The sequence below is a fragment of the Cervus elaphus genome, chromosome 14 (assembly GCF_910594005.1).
Source record: "Cervus elaphus chromosome 14, mCerEla1.1, whole genome shotgun sequence".
Lineage (NCBI taxonomy): Eukaryota > Metazoa > Chordata > Mammalia > Artiodactyla > Cervidae > Cervus > Cervus elaphus.
In genome coordinates, this window is record NC_057828.1 from 63,687,991 (window position 1) to 63,706,307 (window position 18,317).

General features: G+C 44.9%; 1 protein-coding gene across 1 annotated transcript; it reads left to right on the plus strand.

Moving 5' to 3' along the window:
* Positions 1-13,098: 13,098 nt before the first annotated feature.
* On the plus strand, positions 13,099-15,257 carry IER5 (immediate early response 5). The gene has a single exon (XM_043924051.1). The coding sequence runs from the start codon at positions 13,312-13,314 to the stop codon at positions 14,284-14,286; it is 975 nt and encodes a 324-aa protein (XP_043779986.1). The 5' UTR covers positions 13,099-13,311; the 3' UTR covers positions 14,287-15,257.
* The last annotated feature ends 3,060 nt before the right edge of the window (positions 15,258-18,317 follow it).

An 18,317-nucleotide genomic window follows, 5' to 3' on the forward strand; every position in this document is an offset into this window, starting at 1 on the left:
AATGCCCAGGATATTAAGTGATACAGGACTGCAGAGAACAGTCAGTAGAATTAATGTGCTAATGAGGTAGTAACACAGCTTTGCTCAGGATTAACACATTCGGGAGCCAACCAATTAACTGCTCTTTCTAAAACCTCCCAGGCATATTCTGTGTTCAGAGCTTAGTAAATCTCCTGGCCTTTGTATATCTCAGCTCTCCTATGGTTTTTGTTGTTTTTTTGGCAGGGCTTGGGAAGTGGGAGAGGAGTTGGAAAAGGAAAAGTTAGCTGAGTGACAAATCCCAATTTAAGCTATCTTGTTGTATCAAATACTGACTGCATGCGTGCTAAGTCGCTTCAGTGCTGTCTGACTCTCTGCGACCCCATGGACTATAGCCCACCAGGCTCCTCTGTCCATGGGATTCTCCAGTGAAGAATACTGGAGTGGGTTGCCATTTCCTTCTCTAGGGGATCTTCCCAACCCAGGGATCAAACTCGGGTCTCCTGCATTGCAGGCAGATTCTTTACTGTCTGAGGCACCAAGGAAGCCCTGGTTACATATCAGAACATCACATATTTGTTTAGCATCATCCCAGTCCTTTATGGTTTCACGCAGCCTTCCCCTCCACCCAGTTTGGGTCAGGACAGACGTGCTCTCTGAGCTGCACGTACTCTATTTTGACTGTTAATTCTGGCACTAACTTTGCTCTCTAATTAACATCCCTGCATCAGGCAGAGTCCTTGCCAAGGTAAAAAGAACATAAGCATCTCTGGATCCTAACATCTAACATTTGAGTCAGCCACAGATGCCTTTGTGGGAGGGTCCTTTGGAAATATAACAGCATATATTCCTCTCTTTACTCTAAAAGCCCACCTCTGGTCTCCAGAATATCCCTTCTCTTCATAAGGTATTTTTCTTCTTTAAGATGTTTGACAAAATCAAGGCTCAAAAAGATAAAGTCACAAAACACTTTACATTTATGGAGCTATATACCGCTCCTCCATCCTCTTCCCTGGAAACTTTCCTCATGGGAGGATACCCGTCTTTCTCCTAAATCATTAATTCAACAAATGTGTGTTGAGTGTAACTTTGTACATGCCATGTACAGTGCTAGGTGCTGAAGAATATACATGGGGAACAACTCTTGGAAGGTCAAAGTTAATCACATCACTTTTCTGCTTTGTTTATCTGTTAGAAGAAAGTTTGCCAATTGTATAATCCCTTTTCTAAAGTATCAGGAGAAAAAGGGATAATTTCTGAATGTTCCAAGTGTCTTCCTCTACTATGTATTCTCCTATCCATCCATCCAGCCGTCCATCTGTCCATCCACTCACCCCAACACTTCCAAAATTTTGTTGCCTCCTTTGGACCAAATGCTGTACTAGGCACTGAGGATGCACACGCATCTGCTAACAGCCTCAGGGAAGTTCCAGTCCAGAGGGACACGGTTGTATGATCAGACCATGAGCCGGAACATCACTGTTAGAGTGGAAGCATGTACTCAACACAAAAGGAACCAAGCCCATGGCTTCTAGCAGCTGAGGCTGATTGTGAGTTAGTTCATGGAACAGTTCTTGATAACTGTTTTAATTCCCTTTGGGTATATTTCCAAGGAAATTTAGAAACAGCAAAACCTAGAATCCAATTTGATATGTATAAACATTTAATCCTTTGGGGGCATATTTGGTCCTTCTGTTTCTCCGCATCTCTCCTTTACCTTCAGGCTCCCGACCTTGTCGAAGGCAGGTTGTTAGTCTGTTTCCTTTGTTTAGGGCATTTTGTGCTTTCCCTTCCCATCCACGTCCCTACTTATGACAGCAGACATTTCAGGACCCCAGAGAGCTCAGGCTGGCAGGACAAATTGACATGTGGGAGTGGGAGAGGTCGTCTTTGACAGAAAAGCATGAGGAAGAGGTAAAAATGGCAGGCTGAGAGAGCAGAAAGAGAAGAAAGAGGACAAGGCTGAGAAGGAAGGAGGAAGAAAAAAGAAAAAAATAGCAACCCCAGTTCTAATCAGATCTCTCCAGACCTGGTGTTGAGCAATTTTTGTCACTGGGAGTCAGGTTTAGAAAAAAGCTGGCTGCAACGGTCTTTCCCAACATGGGGGCGACGTGGAGCAGAATTACAGGAATACCAGAGGACTTGACTCACTCACCGCGAGTGGCCTCTTAAACAGAGATTTTGCTTCGAAATTATGAACTGGGGGTGTGAGGTGGGGAGAAAACCTTCCCAGCATCCATCATGTGTTGCTTTCGAAAATTATTATTTTGGAGCACAAGCTGTTTCCTGTCTTTAAAGCCTATTATCTGTTTCCCTTCCAGGTGGAGCCTGGGCTGCCTGCTAATTTAATCCCCTGGGCTTCTCCCTCTGCCTTCAAGATCTCACAGAGATGCAGGCTTCATAAAGAGGGCACCTTTGTGCCTTTCTCCCCGGAAGGCCCCCATCTACCCTGGCAGCCAAGGAGATGCTATTTTGGGAAACAGCAGCTGAGTGGGGAGGATTGTTAATTGTTTGTCAAACCCTTCCAGTCTAGTTAGATCTCATGGAAGAAAAAAAAGAGGGGGCAAAGCCATACCCTTTCCTTCATTCTATTTTACTCTCCCATCTGTGGGGTTGGGGGGAGGTGGGGGAGGGAGAAGCTGGGAATAAGGGGTTTCTTTTCCTCCTCAAAAGCATAAGCACACAATCTAATGTCTAAAAAAAGAAATTCTTCTGCCCAACTGGAAACATAATATTGGCCCAAGAACCAATCAAAGTAATTTTAAAATTGTTTATAAGCCTCAAAACAAACAACAACAACAAATCCCAAACAAACAAAAATCCCGTCACAACGGAAGAAATATCAGGGTGTCTGTTATCCATGGGGGGACCACAGCATTTATTCTAACCGCTGTGGCCAAACTGACTAAGCAGATCCCCGGCACACCCGCGCCACTGCCCCCGCCCCTGCCCCCTGCCCCTGCCGACACCCACTGACACAATGGAAAACAATTCTACCCAGGCACACTAATCGCAACATCCATGGTGACACACACTCAGTCCATCACAGCATGGACAAATTCAAAATCAAACAGAAAATGACCCACATTGAGAACCGGCTCCTCAGGACTCTGACCTCAGGGGCCCCCCTCGTGACTCTGAAACTTCATAAGCATTATGTCAGCCTACAAGGAAAGGGGAGGGAGAAAAGACTGGGAACCAAAATCTTATGCTTCTTAAAAGGGCAATGCCACAAAACATTTTCTAACTGGTTTTTCTTCCTTGACCCGTTCTCATGGAAGGATGTCTAGACCTACCTGACTTTTAAAGAACACTTCCCCCTGCACCACCCCCCCACACACACAGAGTGATCTTTTTGGTATTTTCAAGGAATGTCAAAAGGAATTATCTTTTAGTATGAAAGGAGTTGAACTCCAAGAACTTTAGAAGTGATAATGGTGCAGGGATGGGTATGAGAATGCTGCCTATTTTACATTCACTTTTCCTCAAAAGCGCTCAGGCTGCCTTATAAATATAAATCTGCTAATCCACACACTAGCTCCTGGTTAGAGAGCAGATCTGAAACTTCCTTTTACACTGGAGGATGTGTCTGTATAAATTTACTCAGAATTTGCTTAGTCAAAATGAGCATGAGATGGGCTAGTGATTTGAGGTTTTTGAACTGAATGAACATTCATGTTGAAATTTATATCAGCTGTGTTGATCTAAAATGGACTTGATTGGTGATTTAGAATTTGTTCCATTGGCTACAGCAATTAGAAGGGGAGTAGGGAGATGAGGCAAGGCTTTCTTATTGGCTGAAAGAGATATATGTTGCCCCTAAACGAGGTGCTTATACCCAGTAGGCTTTTTGGTAACCAGTAACGTTTAATTAGAACAGGCTCAGACACTAAAGAATATGCCTGCAATGCAGGAGACCCAGGTTCCATTCCTGCGTTGGGAAGATCCTCTGGAAAAGGCAGTAGTTACCCACTCCAGCAGTCTTGCCTGGAGAATTCCACGGAGAGAGGAGTCTGGTGGGCTATAGTCCATGGAGTCGCAAAAAGTTGGATATGACTGAGTGACTAACAGGAAAGCTACTAGGGCTTCCTTGGTGACGCTAGTGGTCAAGAACCTGTCTGCCAATGCAGGAGATGCAAGAGATGTGGGTTTGATCCCTGGGTTGCGGAAGATCCTCTGGAGAAGGGCATGGCGATCCACTCTAGTATTCATACCTGGGAAATCCTATGGACAGAGAAGCCTAGTGGGCCACAGCCCATAGCGTCACAAAAAGTTGGACAGGACTGAAGTGGCTTTTCACGGACACAGGCAAGTAACTACTTTCTCAGTAATAATATAACACACTTGTAAATAGCATGGCACAAAAAACAAACTACCAAACCCCCCCCCCACTTTATTTTATGTGAAAATAGCTTTTACAGGGAAATGGTAGAGCTTAGGATCATGAATAATAAGCCAGGGTAAGATAAAATGTATTCACAGTGATAATTTGGTTAACATTGCCACTAGAATAATTTGTCAGGTACTCTTTCCTCTAATCTAGTTGGCTGTGTTTGAATATGTTAGTCTCAAATTTGGAGAACCCATTAATTAGTTTATCAGATAGTTACCGATCCCTTGATATGAACATAGCAATACTCAGTTTTCTGGGTGTTGTGGAGACAGGATGCAAAAAAGTATAATGTAGCATTTCTCAGCACTTTATAATGTTATTAGGAAATAAATATATCCACATCAAAGTTAAATAAATGACATGTGAGAAAATAAAATACAAAAAAGGAGAAAAACAGATATCATAAGATAACAAGTGGTTATTGTGGTTTTAAGTAGCAAATGAATGTTGGGTTATGAGAGAGTATGTGTGCCCAAGTGAACACACTGCAAACACCAGCGGGCATCGAAGACTTCCTGGAGGAAGTGATGGTGCAGCATTTGGGCAGAAGGAGAGAGTGCATTGTGTTGAGGAAGTGGGAGATGAGCTATATACCTTTGATTAGACCTGTCCAGATGAGGGAGAGGTGGAACATTTATACCGCTCAGGGTAAGAGAAGGGTTGGAAAGATTTGCCTAGATTCATAGAATCGTAGAATTCTAAACCTGAAATGATCCTAAAAGAATCAGCTAGGCCATCGGTTCTCAAATATGGCTGCTCATTGAGCTTTAAAAAAATCCACTGCCTGGGTCTCATTCCAGACATTCTGATTTGAGTCATTTGGGGTGAGGGCTGGAAGACTCCAGATTTAAAGCCTCCCCAGGTGATTCTAATATGCAGCCATCATTTGAGGACCACTGATTTTAGTCCAACTGTCCAATTTTACAAGACAAGGGCCACCTGCAAATCTGCCCATGCACAGCTGGTAAGAAGCCAGGCTCTGTCCATTCCAGGCTGTTTGTCTTTAACAGTGTATTGTGTAGTACTCTGGGGACCAGGCCAGAGGGTTGGATTTTTGCCACAAAGGTCATGGGGAACCACTGAAGGTTTTTGTGCAGGAAAGCGGCACATTAAAAACAAATGGTCCTGCCATTCCAGGTGGACGTCAGAATTGAAAAGAATCAATACAGCCTATAAATGCACCAGAATGAGGCTGTCCAAGTGAGTACGTTTTCTCTCTGAAATTTAAGTGTGCATGGTTGCATTTTGAATTTTAAAATAACATTGTGATAATTTCTGTATTATCATATTCAGATAAGGAGAATTGGGCTTCACTAACTTTGCGACTACTTCTCAGTTCTAGAAGGAACTTTCTTCTGACCAGTTAGCTCTGGTTTTTACATTTTTCTTTGATTTTTCTCCTCACCTCTACAACCATCTAAGTGTTTCATGTTTCATTTCCTTTTCATTTCATCTTTCCTCTGCTCTCCCCCTTCACCAATCAAGGATATTTGTTAATTGCTCACAATATGCTCATGCATATTTATATGTCCACACCTCCCAATCCCTTTATTATCCATAGGGCAGTGTTGTCCAATAGAAATATAGTTTAAGCCACAGATGTGAAAAGAAACAGGTTAAGTTAATTTTAATAATTTTATCTAACCCGATATATTCAAAATTTTATCATTTCAACGTGTAACCATTCTCTTTTCAATACTAACTCTTTGAAACCGGCTATGTGTTTTACAATTACAGCATTGATTTGGATGCTAAATGTTCAGATTTCAAAAATATGACACAGGGACTTCCTTGGTGATCCAGTGGTTAAGACTTTGCCATCCAGTGCAGGGGACCTGGGTTCAATCCCTGGTCAGGGAACTAGAGCCCATGTGCCACAACTAAGAGTTTGCCTGCCTCAACTAAAAATCTTGAATACTGCAACAAAGATCCCACATGCCACAACTAAGACCCTGGGCAGCCAAATATAATAACTAATTAAAAGAAAAATATTGTAACAAATTCAATTAAGACTTTAAAAATGGTTCACATCAAAAAAATCTAACAAATAAAAGAAAATATGACACAGTAGGGACTTCCTTGGTGGTCCAGTGGCTAAGACTCTCTGCTCCCAATGCTGGGGGCCTGGGTTCCACCCCTGGTTGGGGAACTAGATCCCACATGCATGCCACAGTGAACATCCTGTGAGTTGCAGCAAGTAAGACCTAGTGCAGCCTAAATAAATATTTTTTAAAATGGCAAAATCAAGTTGGGTTTCAGGAAAAGGACTTTATCCTATTTCATTTTTTAGATGCAAAGGAAATAAAATTCAAAAGTCAGTTCCTCAGTGGCACTAGCCACGTTGGCCTAGGGGCTACAGTATTGAACCGTGCAGGACTAGGCTTTTCTACAGTGGTGTTTTCACATTCTGTGACTTGAGAGGGTACCATGGTCATTTGAATGAGTTTGAATGCTGTACTTATTGAGGGAATTTGTTTTTCTTTTGGAGTATTAAAGGAGACAAGGGATGACAAAGGTGATCATAAAAACAACCTAAGTTTCTCTGAACTAACATACAAAATTGAGGATATGATGGGGGCTGGGGCTGTAACAGTTTCAGAAAGGAAATTTTGAGGAGGAAAAAGAAGACTGTCAGGTTTTGATGTCCACCCCTAGTCAAATGCTATTTGAAGATAAAGAAAGTTTATAGCTGTCAAGGTGCCAAGAAGGAAAAAAAAAAGATGTAAAATACGCCAGGATAGTGAGAGAAAGTTGAAATGAGGATTGCCTGTTTCAGAAGAGCAAGGGCCGTATTATTTACATAAAAGTGCTTATAGTATGCTTTTGTAGAGTTTTCCTCCTAAAGAATGGGATGCCACACAAATAATTACTCATTTACATAAGCAACTTTGACTCCTCCCAAATTCCAAATTTCAAACATTGAAAGGTAGGTACAGTGCAGATAATTTGCTATTTCACTCGCCCACTTCTTAACCATGGTTACTTATCACAGAGCTACTGTATGTGTGGGGCTTCCCTGGTGGCTCAGTGCTAAAGAATTCACCTGCCAATTCAGGAGATGTTAGTTCTATCCCTGGGTCAGGAAGATCCCCTGGAAAAGGAAACGGCAACCCACTCCAATATTCCTGCCTGGGAAATCCCATAGACAGAGGAGCCTGGCAGGCTACAGTCTGTGGGATTGCAAGAGTCAGACATGACTTAGTGACTACATAACAACATTGTGTCCATGATCCGTAGCAGGTTTGCATTGTTCTTATATTGACTAGACCCCATTTAAGGCAATATTAGCTCTGTCATCATCTGATAATAATGCCTAGTCATGCAAACGAGAAATAAAGTCAGCAGAAGTAGGTGGACAGGCCTTGCGTTAAAAAGAATCCTCAGATCAGAGCTTAAGACAGTGCTTGAGTAGGGATAGCTGTGACCACACTCAGTGTACTAAGTTGCTTGTGCCCAGTGGAGAAGATGGGGTGGAAGGGCAAGACAGACTTCATGGACATCCTCTGCCCACTTCTAAAGCAGTTTCTTGCTCTGTCCTTCTGATACCCCCAGTCTCATCATGCTACCAATTACTCTTTTTAACAGAAAATCCCAAAGATGACAGTAAATTCTAACTGCTTTCTAAAGCTTAGAAGAATACGTTCTATACTTTCCCACTTTTTTGGCAGATGAAGGTGAAGCTTGCTGATCCTGAGAGCTCAGGTCCTCCAGATATGAGTTCTCAAGGTTCTGTTTTACTGTCTCAAGATTGAGTAACTCCTGACAATAACAATGATCATGCTCAATTTCAAATCAGCAGACATTTATTGAGCACCTACTAGTTGGTATAGTAAAAAAAAAAAAAAAAGCATTCAAAATTCAACAAGTGCTAACAGTACACCTACTACGTGCTTAGTACTGAGCTAGGCACTAGTATAATAATAAGAGTTATGATAAATAAATACTTGTGTGGTACTCAGAACTGTACTAAACACTGTAGGTATGCTTATAATTCCCATTGTACACAACAGGTGGCTGAGGCACAGAAAGATGAAATAACTTGCCCCTGTTACAAAACATGATTTACTTATTTCACCTAGATGTGAAATAACTTTCCTAAAGGTAACAGCTAGAAGTGAAACAAGGGTAATCTAGCCCCTGAGCCGCAAACTCACCAGGCTTTAGAATCAAACAGATTCAGAGCTGAAGCACACTCTCTTCCATCTACAGCTGTATGACTTCGGGAAAATCACTTAACTTTTTAGTCTTAGTTACCTCACCTGTAAATGGAGATAAAGACATCTACTTTCAGAACTTTGTAAGGATGATGTATAATGCCTCTACAGTGGCGAGCTCAGTGCCTGGTCAACAATATCATTATTCAGTTTAGTTCAGTTTAGTTGCTCAGTCGCGTCCAGCTCTTTGTGACCCCATGAACCACAGCATACCAGGCCTCCCTGTCCATCACCAACTCCCGGAGTTCACCCAGACCCATGTCCATTGAGGCAGTGATGCCATCCAACCATCTCATCCTCTGTCGTCCCCTTCTCCTCCTGCCCTCAATCTTTCCCAGCATGAGGGTCTTTTCAAATGAGTAAGCTCTTCACATCAGATGGCCAAAGTATTGAGTTTCAACTTCAGCATCAGTCCTTCCAATGAATATTCAGGACTGATTTCTTTTAGGATGGACTGGCTTGATCTCCTTGCAGTCCAAGGGACTCTCAAGAGTCTTCTCCAACACCACAGTTCAAAAGCGTCAATTCTTCGGTGCTCAGCTTTCTTTATAGTCCAACTCTCACATCCATACATGACCACTGGAAAAACCATAGCCTTGACTAGGCAGATGTTTGTTGACAAAGTAATGTCTCTGCTTTTCAATATGCTATCTAGGTTGGTCATAACTTTCCTTCCAAGAAGAGTAAGCATCTTTTCATTTCATGGCTGCAATCACCATCTGCAGTGATTTTGGAGCCCAGAAAAATAAAGTCAGCTGCTGTTTCCCCATCTAATTGCCATGAAGTGATGGGACTGGATGCCATGATCTTAGTTTTCTGAATGTTGAGCTTTAAACCAGCTTTTTCACTCTCCTCTTTCACCTTCATCAAGAGGCTCTTTAGTTCTTCTTCACTTTCTGCCATAAGGGTGGTGTCATCTGCATATCTGAGGTTATTGATATTTCTCCCAGCAATCTTGATTCCAGCCTGTGCTTCTTCCAGCCCAGCGTTTCTCATGATGTACTCTGCATATAAGTTAAATAAGCAGGGTGACAATATATAGCCTTGACGTACTTCTTTTCTTATTTGGAACCAGTCTATTGTTCCATGTCCAGTTCTAACTGTTGCTTCCTGACCTGCATACAGGTTTCTCAAGAGGCAGGTCAGGTGGTCTGGTATGCCCATCTCTTTCAGAATTTTCCACAGTTTATTGTGATCCAGACAGTCAAAGGCTTTGGCTTAGTCAATAAAGCAGAAATATATGTTTTTCTGGAACTCTCTTGCTTTTTTGATGATCCAGTGGGTGTTGGCCTTTTGATCTCTGGTTACTCTGCCTTTTCTAAAACCAGCTTGAACATCTGAAAACCAGCTTGAACATCTGGAAGTTCACATATTGCTGAAGCCTGGCTTGGAGTATTTTAAGCATTACTTTACTAGCGTGTGTGATGAGTGCAATCGTGTGGTAGTTTGAGCATTCTTTGGCAATGCCTTTCTTTGGGATTGGAATGGAAACTGACCTTTTCCAGTCCTGTGGCCACTGATGAATTTTCCAAATCTGCTGGCATATTGAGTGCAGCACTTTCACAGCATCATCTTTCAGGATTTGAAATAGCTCAACTGGAATTCCATCACCTCCACTAGCTTTGTTCGTAGTGGAATTCATTAATCCAAGTGTGTATGCACTTGGTGGGTTTCCCTGGTAGCTCAGTTGGTAAAGAAACTGCCTGCAGTGCAGGAGACCCGGGTTCAATCCCTGGGTCAGGAAGATCCCCTGAAGGAAATGGCAACCCACTCCAGTATTCTTGCCTGGAGAACCCCATGGATAAAGCAGCCTGGTGGGCTGAATACAGTCCATGGGGTCATAAGAGTCAGACACGACTTAGTGACTAAACCACCGTGGACTTGGTATGGCCACCTCAGGTGTCATAACCTTGAAATGCTGCCATACCAGTTGGCAGAAACTCTTGAGTGCCCCTCTTTCAGGCCATGTAGCCCCTCCTGCAGGAGCCTGCCCCAAACCCCTGCACTGGAAGGGCCTCCAGGACCTGATGGTCAGTGCCTGTGTCCTACAGTTGTAAAATAGTTTCACTATCTCCTGGCTACAAACATGAGATGGGCTCCTGCCTATGATCAGAGGGCAGTTGGGGAGCAGTCCTAGGCATGATGGGAAGAAGTAACAGGGACAGTGATGAAGGTGTATGGCGGGTGGGGGGACTCCCCGCTCAGGTGGGTCAGGAACGCTTGGTCTATCAGGGACCAGCATGGGTCGGGGAGAGCATCCAGTTCATCACTAAAGTTCCTTTTGTCTCTCGCCTTTTTCATTCTTACTATCTCCACCTGGTTCAGACATTTACTACTCTTTGCCTAAAGTCCCCCTAGATCTTCATGATTAAGTGGTCCCCTTTATAATTAAGTGGGAATTAAGGGTGCTGACTGTTCTAGAATCCATTCTGTGGTTCCCTTAGTAAACAGTCTTTGGTAGCTTCTTCATCTGCTCATAGGTATCCACAACACTCTATTATGTAACCCCAGCCTCTATTTCCAGTCTTTCCACTTACTGTAGGTGCCTGGCACTCCTGCCAAATGAAGTATTCCTTACAGTGGACTCAGTGGCCCCTGCTGCTTGGAACTTGTGGACCCCACCTTGGGGATTTTCAACACCCTCATCAAATACAAATTCTTTGTTCCATCTAGGTTCCTTCCTTCCCCTGTCTTTTTCTACCCCAAGTCATGTAAGGTGTGATGTTCTAAACATTCATTGCTAGCATGTGATACCTTGTTTTCTCTTCACAACAGCTGTAAGAGGTAGATACTATTACTACCATCTCTATTTTAAGACAAAAAAGACCAAGGCACAGAGAAGTGAATTAATTTTCCAAAGGTCACACAGCAGGCAAAAAGTAGAGCTGGGATTGCAACTCAGGAAGCTTATCTTCAGAGCCTGTGTTCTTAGTGTTTTATAGTGATGACTAGCTCTCAAAGAAAGAGCAAATAGAAGAAAAAAATTGCTCGTTATTACACGAAACACACGGCTTGCTTTTGTAATTATTTGTGTTGTCATTTTATCTCCTTCTTTAGGTGAGCTGGAAATTCCTAGGGAAGAGGAACTCTGGGTCTTATGGACTAGTGTCTGTTATCATCATTAAGTCGTGAGGATAGATAATTACTGAGCCATCACATCCTGATTATGAATTAGCCTAATCAGACCTGCCTTTCACTAGTACTTTCCCCAACTAAATACATTACTTGGCCAAACCCTGATGCAAGATCAGGCTAGTGTTCCACATGGACTTCAAGAAAACTGTGCTTAGTTTGGTGACTCAGATTGTGGATGAGAGTTGTCATTCATCAGAAGAATATGCATAATAGAGCAGATGTGTATGTGATTTCTCCTTTTTAGGCTTGGAGAAATTGAAGCATCCTGAGGTTATTTACCCAGCATCAGGCAGGTCTGTGGTGGAGCTTAGCTGGGACTAACTCAAACTGACTCTCCAGGAACCCAGTCTAGGACCCTGGACAACTCTCTGGTGTAAGGATCAGTAAATAGACTAAGTCATCGACTGACCAGAAAATTCTGGAACACTCTTCCCCTAAATTTTTACCTTGACCCAAAATAAAATTATGACATCATGATGGGAATACAGGACTTCTCTATTTGTACTTTTATAACATGTTAGGTTTTTTTCCCCAAGGGTGGATTGGTCAGTCCTTGTGTTGAAGAAAAATCGTTGTGAAGAACGTGAACCACCTTTCACTGTAACTGATGTTACAACTGTATTCGTTCTAGAAACTAGAGAACAAAGTGATGAATACTAGCTTGAATAGAGAACCAAAAACTTTGTAGGTAGACACAAAACCTTCCTGAGGAGACAAAAACTTTGGAACTTTTAGAACCCCCGTTTTCTTTCTTCGGTGTTAAAATTGACAGGTACTGGAGTGTATGTGACTTTAGGAGGCAAGGGACTTATGCAAAATTAATATCTGCTAAATATCTTGTAGCAAAATTATGTTATCTAGGCGAATCCTGTGCCGCGTTTTGCCTTCGTCTCCATTTCTGTTAGGTTGCGCGGAGCTTACAGGTGTCTGTCGCCTTGGAAACGGTGGTGCGGGGTGGGAATGGGAGGAGAGCTGATCCAGGAAGGATCGAGGCTTTATTGCCGAACAAAGTCCACCACCATACTCGGATGAAAGTTCGAATGGTTTAGTTCGCTCTGGTTCCGGGAAGCAGCGCACAGGCCAGCACCTTTAAGGACAAACAACACCGTGGCTGTCCCGTTCTACGCATCACCGGCGCTCGCAGCACTGTCTCGGGGTAACCGCCTGCGGGCGGTCGCGCGCGTCTCCCCCTTTAAGAACCTTCTCCGCGGGACTAACGTTCGAATAGACCTGGCGCCCCTCCTCGGTCTCTGATTGGTCGCTCGAGGCGCACGAGGGCGCGCCGAAGGTCCCGGAACGGTTGGCGGCCTCTCGCGATTGGCTGTCGAGAGGCCTTTATAAGGCGCCGGGCGGCCAGCTTGCCTTCAGTTAGCGACCGGACGCGAAACTGCTTGTGCTACTCTAGTGGGGAGGGCGTGGAGGCTAGTGAGCGCGTCGTCAGAGCCGTTTCTCTTCGGGAGTCTTCCCAGACCGAGGGTCCACCCCCCGGTGGCGGACTTGTTGACACTTCTTATTCCCGTCTCAGCTTCGGAACGTGGGCCAGGGCTCACCCCCTCACCTCCGCGCCAGCCCTGAGAAGGAGGAGGCAGGATGGAGTTCAAACTGGAGGCTCACCGCATCGTCAGCATCTCCCTGGGCAAGATCTACAACTCGCGGGTCCAGCGCGGCGGCATCAAACTGCACAAGAACCTCCTGGTCTCGCTGGTGCTCCGCAGCGCCCGCCAGGTCTACCTGAGCGACCCGTGCCCCGGCCTCTACCTGGCCGGTCACCCGGGGGCCCCGGCGCCGCCGCAGCAGCCCGAGGAGTCGGCGGCCGGGCCACCCGCGGGCTGGGGGGAGCCGCCTCCGCCGGCCGGCCGTGCCGCCTGGCCGGAGCCCGAGCCTCAGCCGGAGCGCCCTGCCGTCCCAGAAGTGCCAAGGGCGGGTGACGCGGAGCCCGCGGCCACGGTGACGGCCGCCGGGGACACGCTTCAGGGTGGAGAGGCGGGGGCGCCGGAAGCTGCCTGGCGCCGCGTGGAGGGACCGCGAGAGACGGCGGTCGGAGCCAGGGGTCCCGCCGGAGTCTCTGGGGTCTTCCCCGAGGGGCCCGAGGCAGCGCGCGGCCCCTGCGGCTGCCCCGCGGGGGACGAGGACAAGCTGAGCGCGGCCCCTCGCGTGGACCGCTGCCTCGCGCCGCGCCCCGCCGCGGCTGAGCCCCCCGCGTCGCCCCCTGTCTGCGCCAGAAAGCGCGGCGCGGCAGGGGTGGGCGGCGGCCCGGCGGACTGCCCGGCGCCCGGCTCGACCCCGCTCAAGAAACCCCGCCGGAACTCAGAGGAACAGCCGGGCGGGGCGGCGGCGGCCGCGGAGGAGGAGGAGGAGGAGATGGAGACCGGTAACGTGGCTAACCTCATTAGCATCTTCGGTTCCAGTTTCTCGGGACTCTTACGGAAAAGCCCCGGGGGCGGCCGGGAGGAAGCGGAGGGAGAGGAGAGCGGTCCGGAAGACGCCGAGCCCGGGCAGATCTGCTGCGATAAGCCGGTGCTGAGAGACATTAACCCTTGGAGCACTGCCATCGTGGCCTTCTGAGCCCCCGGGGTCCCCGTTCGGAGAGGAAGTTGAGCAGCGGGCGTCCCGACGTGAGGGCTGGGCCTCTCCCGGTGGCGAGGACGCCCCCAAGGCCGTCGGCGCCGAGCGTGAGGGGGTGCCGCCGGGCGGCACAGACTGCCCTTGGGCTTGGCGGCCGCCTGGGCCGAGCCTCTCGGGTCTCCTCTGGAGACTTGGGAAGGGGAGACTTATTGGAAGAGGACGGCGATCGTGGACTTTTGTGTCTGTGTCTGTGTATGTCAGTTTGTCTCATTGAATTAAGGCTATTTTGTCCCTCTGGAGAGCGTCACCCTTTCCCCGCGGTTTAGGAGATTGGGGCAGACAGGGACTTTCCTCTGCCGGCAGCGCCGAGGAGGAAGCGGCGAAAAAGGCCGGGGCCGGGGAGTTCCCCGTTCGCTCTCGGGGGAGGAAGGGACTTTACACACACCTCTTACATGAAAGCTAGAACCGCACCGGGGCCAGGAGCGGCGTTTCCTACCAGGATTTCCTCGGACTAGAGGGATTTAGGCTGGAGTAGAGACTTGTATTATTTCTCTCCTTCCCCACCTTTCTCTGTCACTGAAGAAACGTCTATACCCTGTGATTACTCGGGGAGAGGGAGTGTTAGCGGCTCTTGTCTTCCTCACGGGGGGGAAAACAAAACTTGATGAACTTCACAGAAGAGTTCAAGCTTGGAAATATGGAGTTTATAGAGAAAGATTTATTTTTTAAAAGCTCTAGATCAGAACTACTACACAGTGCTTTTAAAAAGTGTTTAAGGAAACAAAGTTTACAGACAGAAACCCTCAGTGGAAAAGGCCCTATGGTTTTGTAGATAGTGACTCCAGTCTTTGTTGTATAAAGGTTGGGGGAACTGACAAGTTTTTTGTACAGTATTTTCTCCTTCGTTGTATTGATTTTTGTATAAAAATGTAACTTTACGTGTCTAACACGTATTAAATATTTTGAAGCAACTTCACTGCCTCCTTGTGTGTAAATCGCCTGTCTGGGTTGCGAGGGAAGTGGGAGGAGGGCAACTATGGTCCGCCTGGAAAATTGAAGGTGTAGTTCTTAATATCAGTTGTGCAGACTGGGAACACTGTTTGCTGACTTCATTAAGTGGAGAGGGGCACATTTAAGCTTTCTCTCTCACATCAGAAGACCGCTGTTAGGTACTAATATCAGTGGTCTGCCAGTTTCTTGAAACCTGCCACTAAAACTCTCTTTTCTAAAGTCAATTTAGGCAATTTGATTTTTAGCCCAATCTGACAGTGTCTAATATTAAATAGCTTAAGTGAAAACTTCTGAGGCCCTTCCCATCCACAGAAGTGTTTTTCACTAAAACTTTTAGTTTCCTGATAATAAAACCGGAGGGAAACTGCTGAGACTGACATGGCCAGCTGGTCAGGTCTGCCTCTGGATTCCAGTGGATGTCGGATGGAAATTTCAGTGCTTTAAGAAATGTTAAAAAAAGTTATGTCTGTAGAAAGTAAATGCATCAGTGAAAGAAAATAGCTTGTTTTCAGACTAGATAAGGTTGGAGGCCAAGGAGGGTTAGATGAATTAGCAAAGCCTGATTTGTTTTTGTCACCCAAATGGTGACATCAGTGTTTTGGCTGTGGGTTGTGGTAAATAAATACTTTGACAGCCAAGCCATCTATTGATACATTTCTGGGGGGTCTAAGGCAGAATGTTCAGTATTTGAAGGGTAATAGTAATCTCTCAGAAGCAAATCAGAGATTGGTGTCTTAAAGTATGGTTGCTAGTACTTTAAAAGATGGAACTGGTCTAAAATAGCTTATGAATAAACTGGGTGTTTATGAGGTGGGGAAAATTGAGGAAAGAGGAGACAAACTTCTAAGAAGGGATTATTGCCTTTGAGCAGAAGCATAAGGGAGTGCTTTGCTCTCCCTAAAGTCCTGACAGTGTGAACTTCGTCAGGCTAGTAGGGCCCATGTTTTGGTATTTTTGCAAATCTGTCTGTGACTGGTTAAGTCAAAGGAATTTTCTACTTTATGCTCCATCACCATAAGTAATATATTCATAGAATTAAACATTCTCTAATCAGGGTCTTGTTAACATTAACATTGACTTGTTTTGCTTTCAGAGATTAGCAGCCACAAGAGTTCAGTTACAGCCACAAGAGATCCATTGAGTGCGACTGCTTAAACTGGAGGTGTCTAGGGCCTTAATTTTGCAAACATTTCCTGTTGCTAGAAAGTAATTATTATGCTTGAACAACTATCTCAGTACATTTTTATATTTGAAAGAAGGGAACATTTGGTGTGTTCGAGTTGATATGTTTTGCTTGAGATGAAAATTGCCATTGATCCTTGTTTTCACATTAGGATGAACCATGGGACCATGAGTCTGCTTAGTTTAGAAAAGGTAAATGGATATATTTGATAGGGAAATACAGCTTTGGAGAAATCAGTAAAGATTATTTTTTATCATAGAAGTATATGTCATGATTAGAGCTGGGCTCTGGAGCCAGACTTTCTGGGTTTGTATCTTGGCTCTGCCACTTACTAGCTGAGGGATCCTGGACAAGTTACCTCATCTCTCTGTGCCTTAATTTTTTCTCAGCTATGAAATTGAGATAATTGTGCCTACCTTGTAGGGTTGTGGAAATTAATGCCTCTAAAGTTTTTAGGAAAGCACATCATACATAGGATAAGTAAGCATACAATTGTTGTTAATGTAGAAGTAAGTTCTGTGTATAAATCAGATCTGTGGTAAAAAGAATTGTGTATATTTGTAAGAAAGGGGGAAGGAGAGTCTGTTTTGAAATTAATCCAATCTGTGAATTCCGGGTTCTTTTATTCTTGTTTTTCTCTGGACACTGGGCAGTCCACAAAGCTTAGAACAGTTTTGCTGTTCTGTGTGTCTCTCACCAACCCTGTGACTTTGCTGATTGTATCAAACAGCTCTATTTTCAGCAAGGAGTAAGCAGGAGTGAAAACTTTCAAGGAGCAGAGATCTTGTTGACATAGAAATGCTTTCTGTGGATGAGCAGAGAGGAAAAAAAAATAGCCCACAGAGTTATTTTTAGCCTGAATTGCTTGGGCATAGAATGTTTCTTAAGCCGTGTTAATTGATAGGTCCTGGAAAAGAGCCTTCCCAATGCCAGGATGGGGTTATCAGATTCAGTGTGACCAGAAATGAACCATAGTTTTAGTACCTAACCACTTCTTGACCACTCAGGGAATTTTTTGATCAATTAACCTCAGGTCTGGCCTGGAAAAAATTTTTTCCAGATATTTAAAGTGCTTTCTGACAAGGACTCCAGGAAGATCACATGAGTAGTGAATAGACGTGGTCATTTTCAGTAACATCTCAACTGGGACTCTTTAAACTTGTATTCCCTCTCAGAAACCACTGATTATATTTGGGAAAAGGAACTAATGCTGGAAAACTTGAACCTGCCCCTCCACCGTGACTGCCTTTGCTCTAAGGCACCTAATGTAGTAATAATAACCCTTGTATTCCAATTGTTTACCACTGATTGGATTTGGGGATGAGGAGTGGAAGTGGATGGCCCATCTAACAATTTTGGTAGAATGCTTCTCAGAATAAAGATAAAATATCAGGAACAGAATTCATGATGACAAAACTCCGTTTTTATCACTGGATTAATCTGAGTCCCTTCAACTTGCTAGGCATAACTACTCGGCTTAGAGCCTGTGAGATGAGGTCAAAAGGGTAATACCCACTGTGACATGCAGTTTGATGGACGTTTATTTCCTTATACTTTTTTTTTTTTAAAGTAGAGTTAGTTCAGTTCACTGAATAACCAAAGAACTTCTGATCTCTTGCCCTAAATATTTTATTCTTGTCCTGTTTGTGAATTTTTTTATTCTCCTAGGCTTGCTTTTATCCCAGCAAGTTCCTTGAAGAAGACAGGAATGAAAAGAAACACTGATCCAACTCTCCCGTGACTATAAAAGAAGCCATTCCGATTAGGTACAGAACTCGGGTGGGGAGTGAGGTCTGCTTCCCAGGATTCCTGGCACTCTTTGCAGTAATGAGCAGTT